The following is a 6,733-nucleotide window of genomic DNA, read 5'->3' on the forward strand; positions in this document are numbered from 1 at the left end:
CTTCACTTTGTTTCTATTCTATTCCAAAGAAGATGAAAAGAAAGTTGTATGTGGTATGACAACCTTTATTCATGTAAACACAGTGTTCCATATAAACAAATAACATTTTAAAATCTCTTTTGTGCTGTTTGGCTTTATTCTTTTTCTTCAAAGTTTCCTGAAGATGAGGCATTTGTAGTATTCTTCCATCTCAATCTAGAAATGAAAAAATTGCAGTTTTAAAAGCAATATTGTGGTTATTACCAATAATTACCCCAAATCACATTATGTGGACTCACCATCCTCTCCATTCGCATCCCGTTCCCATAGGCCAGCTGTCTCAGTACGTCGATGTCTGGAAGACCCCACTCTGGATTCCTGTGTAACGGAATTAAACGAGTCAAGTCTCCGCACACAGTGCCAGCAAAGACACCAACACATACTGTTGTAATTGTAATGTAGTAACATAGATGCCCACTCACATTTGTCGAAGCTCTGCGTCCAGGTGTTCGTTACAACTTGGTGTAATGGTGCCATTAATGGCATACACCTGAAAACACATCAAAAATTTGGAAATCCTATCATGATGACATGATGCTACTTTTCAAGGCATAATATTCTCAAAACAACTGTTGGAACACACCCCATATGTTATCAGAAGGCCATTTTGTCTGAGGATCTGACCTGCTCCGTTGAAAACACCCTTGGAAAATTGGCAACACACAAAAAAGCAAACAGAAACAGGTATTGGCTCATTTGAACAATTTTCAGATTCTGCCTCATGAATGAAAAGTTGTAGCACAACAATCATTGTTTTTCATCATTCATGTTTCATTGTTTTTAGGTTTACCAGGCCTACCTGTGCTGTTTTGAAGGAACTGTATTGCAGTAAGTTAATGGCGACAATAACATCACAGGAGTTGCGCTGAATGCCTCCCCATTTCTCCCACGGCTCGCTGGCATCCAGGTGGACAGGTTGAAGAATTGTCTTTGCGTGGGTTGCAGCAATGTATGCCTTGATACTGTTAACAGAAGTCATGCAGACCGTAATCTTATATTTTTGCTTTAAATTCTCATCAATCATTCTTACTGTATGAGTTGGAAAGTGCACGACCTGTTGCCCCTGAAGCTTAATGTCTCGAATGCACAAAAGACAGCACTACCCAAAGTCTTTTTCTTGTAGACACAAACCTGTCCCGAGACTCCTCTTTGATGTCTGATGGCTGCCAGGTGACAAATGTCATCTTCTGGGCAAATCGTATTACATGCTGCCCAGTTCCAGAGCCCAGCTCCAAGGCGAACAGCTGCCTGTGGGACTGGTCCTCCAACACATCTTCAAGCACCGAACACAGACCCTCCCAGTTCCGCTCTGCCTGTGTAGACAGCAGCATGGTCTAAAGCAAAGAAGCAGAAGGACATGTCACTCACTGTTAGTGTCTGCTGCAAGGCTATGCACTGATTTTCTCCCCCAGACGTTATACCTTCACTTGTGCTGGGTGACAGAAGTTAGTTGGGAATTGGCAAGACAACGGCGGAGGCTGGATGTGGGGGATGACCGTAACAGCAGATGGTTGCAGAGATTACCTGGTTAAGAGGATTCTCTGTGTGTGCTCCTCCCCAGTGATAGATCTACACTGGTAGAGAAAACAGAGACAAGCAGAGATCACTATTGTCATTAAAAATGTAAACATGCAGTAAATAAGTGGGAAGGTATCTGATTGTATCATATAATTTAAAATCTAGGCCTGTGAGCAGTAAAAAAACTGTTGGGTATGGAAGATAGATATAAAACTTGTTAAAGGGGAAAAAGTATTCATTTGTAGATGTAGTTTACTTCTGTTATACGTCCTGTTATTTATGTCTGAGTTTTTATTTGATGATTATTTTATTAGTAAAATGAATTTACTAATAAAATCTTTTTTCTGTAAAACTCTTTTTGTGTTTCGTATTAAATGGCTCTATTAATATATTTATGTTATATATATATATATATATATATATATATATATATATATGTATATATTTATATTTATATTTATATACATAGACCCCCCCTCTTATGTTTCTAATTTGAAAGATTACGGGTTGCTTCCACGATAAAAGTGTGTTCGGCTTCATACATACTGTACCGATCAGTAACATCAATAATGACTCATTTGATCGTTCAATTATATATTTATTTATTTTTGAAATGTCCCTTTCGGGCCACCGTAGCTCCTCTCACAGTTCACGCGGGGCATTGTGGGTAGGTCAGGCGCCATGTGCTTTTTTTGAAGCGGCGGCTGTACCAGAAGGAGACCAGGGCAGATCCAAAGCTCGCCGTGTATTTCAGAGGGACACCGGCACGAACGCCTCCAGCTCTCGCTCACCATGTTCTGCTCCAGACGCTGCCTCCGCACCGCGCTACGGGCCGCGGCGAACACGCACCGGTACGTAACGTGCCACCGAGCGGGCGGCGGCGGCGGCGGCAGCAGTCAGTCACGTAACGAAACGAACGCCGGCGCAGCGGCAACACGGTGCATCGGCGTCCGACGGTGTGGCTCCTTCAAGGGCAGACAGCCACCGGCGGCCGCGGCTGGTGCTGTGGTCGTTGAACGCGCGGTTGTGTGTGTAGCTCGCGTAAATCCAGCGGGTGTGTTCAGTCCACAGCTGCGAGGAAGCTCCACGTTCACCGGGGGTGTGTGTGTGTGTGTGTGTGTGTGTGTTGAGCAGGTTAGCCGGCGTTAGCTCGCTTACTTCACCCGGTGTTTGAGGCTCCGGCTTCCAGGCCACGACCGAGTTACAGCTGCTCGTGGTTTCATGACACATTTAGTCCTCCTCATTAGATTTGTTGGTGAAATGAGAACGTGGAACGTTTGTCCCGCAGGAACCATTCTGCGGCGGTGCGTCTGACAGCCAAGGTCACGCCGGAGCTGCTCGGAACTCGTGTGTCCTTCTGGTCAAATCGCCACAAGCTGCGTCTCCTACGTCCTCGGTGTTCCAATGTGCGCTGTGCAGGATTATGACCTCTAATCGCAGCAGCTGGAAAGATCGCCCCTGCATGTGCAACCAGACCTGGGTGAAGGTGTGACTGCAGCTGGTCAGTGGTGTCTCAAGGGGGAAGGCGCCTCTTGATAGTGTTGTATGCAGGCCAGACATGAGACACCTCCTTCGTCATTTAGTATTGATCTGACATCGAGGCTGGCAACTCCTTTGGTCACTAGGCCAAACAGTCCTACACATTATTGCCTAGTTCTTGCTGTAGAATCTGCCCCCCTGCTGTCAGTATGTCACATGTTATACACTTCTCAAACTGTTAAAAGAACATTTCACCTGGCCGAATCCACATTATCTCATCTCTACACACGTGTGGTGGTTGCAGCCTTCTGGCCCTAATTTGCTGAAAAGACTTTACCCGATAAAAGATGACAACCGTCTGCCAGATTCCGATATTTATTTTTAATCTGCGCCATTCAATCGATTAGTGGATCGCTCCATGAGATGGTTTAAACTGTTGATCTTGTTTTGTCCACAAACCAAATATGTTCAGTTTACTGTCACAGAAGAGCCGAGAAACCAGAAAATATGCTGGAGCTGGAACAGTTAGTCGATTAGTAATCGATTACTAAATTAATCGCCAGACTATTTTGATAATCGATTAATCTGTGCAAGTAGTTTTTATGAAAAAGAAAGTCAGAATTCTCTGCTTTTAGCTTCTTAAATGGGTTTCTTTGCTCACACGATCGCCATTTTCACCATTTCATGACATTTTACGGGGCAACAACTAATCGATTAATCAAGAAAATAATCAACAGATCAATCCTTAGTTGCAGCCCCCAAATATTCACGTCAGAAGCTGGAACTAGAGAACTCTCACTTAAAAACGAGTTAAACCGATTAATTCATTGTTAAAATATTTGGTGATCAATCCAGCAGTCTATTACTAATTGATTAATTGTTGCAACTCTTGTTTGCTAGTATTCTGTTGCTAGATGTTCTCGGCCGACTCCACAAGGCGGCCTGTGTGCGACCAGATTCACTTAGTCATTCTTCTGTATCCCTTTTCATTTTCCAGGCAACAGCTTCAGCGGCAGACGCCGGCCCTGTGCGCCCTCCGACTTCTGCAGACCAGCCCCGTCTCTCACTCAGATGCCATCGCCATGCCTCCGTTGGACGGAGCGCCCAAAGGGTATTCCCCCAAAATCCAACAGCTCGTCAACGACATAGCCAGCCTCACTTTGCTAGAGGTGTCGGACCTCAATGAGCTCCTCAAGGTTTGTGGTCAAACCTGAGTTTAAACCACATTTTGTCTTGTCAGATTAAAGTTTTTTGCGATCCACCTGTTCTGTCATGTGGATTAAAAAATGTTTGTCGTTGTGATCATAGAAAACACTGAACATTCAGGATGTTGGAATGATGCCGATGGGGGCGATGGGAGCTGTACCCATGGCTCAGGTGACAATTATCATATTTGTTGACTGATTATTAACGTAATCTAACACAACACCACCACAAAGTTAAGCTAAATCAAGGCCTACTTGATGAGTAGCAGCTAAAAGTTGCTGTTCTGTATCTTAGTGCGCAAAAAAATATGCTATTGATTTATTTTTTAGGATGCAGACGAGGAGGAGGCACCCGTGAAGAAGGAGAAGACTCACTTCATTGTCAAATTGACAGAATTGAAGGCGGCAGAAAAAGTCAAACTTATAAAGGAAGTGAAGAACTGCATGCAGGGCTTGAATCTGGTTCAGGTAAGTCTCATCGTCAGGATTTAGGGGGATCTATTGGCAGAAATGGAATTCAAATAGAGCCCGTCAGATATGAGCCTTTCACAGACATATCAATATCTGCTTTTATGTTTTCAGATATGAAAACTTTTGATTTACAGGTATAAATAATGCCAAAAAGATGTGCATTTGTTAACATTTTATGTGAAATGAATTAATTCATGTTCTATATATTTGTTTTTCTTTTTTGTTCATATATATATATATATGTTAAGTTTATTGGTAAACTATAATTTCAAGTCTCAATTACATTTCTTTTTCATAAGGGTTTGATAACGTCTTAAGTTCTTTCTCCCTAATATCAGTTTCAATTCAATTCTATTTGTATAGCGCCAAATCACAACAGACATCGTCTCAAGGCACTTTACATAGTGAGGTCGATACCTCACATCGACATCTTTCTTACAATGCCAGAAATTGTACAATCTGTTTCAGCACTAGTGTTGCAGAAAGACTTTGGCCGTTACACCAGCTCCTTTCATGTAACTAAATTGAGTTTTTTCTCTCGTTCCTAAACCAGGCGAAGAAACTAGTGGAGTCTCTTCCCCAGGAAATCCGGGCCAACGTAGCCAAGGAAGAGGCCGAGAAACTGAAAGCGGCCCTGGAAGCTGCAGGCGGAACCGTGGTGTTAGAGTAGATCTATGCAGCCACCGTTTCGCCATTCTTCTGCTCATGCACTTCGTTCTTCATTCTATTATTTCTGTTTTGGGTTTTTTTACCCGTCAAAGAAGAAAAGATCCCGGGAGAAAAGGAAACAAAGAATTGCCTTTCTGACATTAATGCGGTTTCTCAACAGCGTCAAGGTGGGGCGGTACAACTCAGACTGAACTGTCCAGGCCCACAGCCTGCACATATCGCCACCCCACTGTTTGCTTGTCCATGTGTCGTCTCTGGTGTCTGTCTGATACTTGTGTAGCAAACATGCTACAGAAATACTGGCCTGTGTGCCAAGTAAGTCATTTGATGATTCTCTGTGTGTGTGCGTGTGTGTTGAATTTTTCTGCTGTAGGGACCTGGTTATATTTCCAATTTTAAAGAACACCACATACCGTTTCTACTTCATGGGATGGCAGAGCTGAGTCTGTATATTGCTTATAGAATTGTTAATAATGTGATTAAAGTTGAAATCTCCATATTTCCCTTCTGTCTAATTATTTTGATCTGTTTTTTATGAAAACATTTTAACTACTCAAAATTTAAAAAGGATAAGAGGAAATTAAAATAATGAATTGTGTTGTGTTGCTTTAAATACGTGACGGATTTGTATAACGGTTAAGGGAAGAAGGTTATATAGTCACAACTATAATAGATGTATCCTGTTTTACTGCTGCTGACCAGTAGAGGTCATAAGATCTCTTCTATTCACCTGTGGGATTTTAAAAAATCTATATACAGTGTAGAGATATATTTAATTTTATACACAGGTGTGTAAGTATATGTACATGCATATATATTTGTGTACATGTATATATGTGTCATATATGCCCTCTAAAAAAAGATACAGTAACTTATTTTTATATTACAGACTAAGATTAGAAAGTTAAAATCAAATATATTTATATTATTTAAATTTACCCCTTCATGGTTTGTATATGTATGTATTTATATGTGTTTGTGTGTGCGCATGTGCGCACTTGAAGCCAACTCATGCACAAATATTTTTCTTAGCCTTTGTCAAGTAGAGCGAGAAATCACAGGGGAAATCTGTGGCCGAAGATTTGTGTATGTTTTGGGACAGGAGACATTTATTAAGTCTATTATTTCGTGAGAGTCAGTTGTAAGAGGCGTAAAGCCAAAGAGGTTTAAACGCCACCTGTTTGTAAATGTAAATATGCAAATGTTTAACCTCTTTGACGCAGTTGAATATGAGGTCTCTAAAAAACATATGGGATTTATTTTCACAGCGGATATTTCACTTACAGAAGGAAAAGGGAAAGTGTTAAGCCATGACAGCGAGGCAGCGAGTTCACCACACCAGAGACCTAAAG

General features: G+C 41.9%; 2 protein-coding genes across 2 annotated transcripts; one reads left to right on the top strand and one right to left on the bottom strand.

The window, feature by feature from the left end:
• Positions 1–55: 55 nt before the first annotated feature.
• zgc:103625 (methyltransferase-like 26 B) lies at positions 56–2,852 on the bottom strand. The gene is made up of 8 exons (XM_035615196.2): positions 2,716–2,852; positions 1,461–1,613; positions 1,171–1,373; positions 839–1,001; positions 623–682; positions 462–529; positions 279–357; positions 56–195 (listed from the first exon to the last, which is right to left on the bottom strand). The coding sequence occupies exons 3-8, from the start codon at positions 1,368–1,370 to the stop codon at positions 148–150; spliced, it is 618 nt and encodes a 205-aa protein (XP_035471089.2). The 5' UTR covers positions 1,371–1,373; positions 1,461–1,613; positions 2,716–2,852; the 3' UTR covers positions 56–147.
• mrpl12 (mitochondrial ribosomal protein L12) lies at positions 2,215–5,880 on the top strand. Its single transcript, XM_035615197.2, has 5 exons — positions 2,215–2,408; positions 4,034–4,232; positions 4,345–4,413; positions 4,572–4,709; positions 5,266–5,880. Exons 1-5 carry the CDS (start codon positions 2,350–2,352, stop codon positions 5,380–5,382), a joined length of 582 nt encoding a protein of 193 aa, XP_035471090.2. The 5' UTR covers positions 2,215–2,349; the 3' UTR covers positions 5,383–5,880.
• Positions 5,881–6,733: the final 853 nt, after the last annotated feature.

Source organism: Scophthalmus maximus, chromosome 17, assembly GCF_022379125.1.
Source record: "Scophthalmus maximus strain ysfricsl-2021 chromosome 17, ASM2237912v1, whole genome shotgun sequence".
NCBI classification, from domain to species: domain Eukaryota; kingdom Metazoa; phylum Chordata; class Actinopteri; order Pleuronectiformes; family Scophthalmidae; genus Scophthalmus; species Scophthalmus maximus.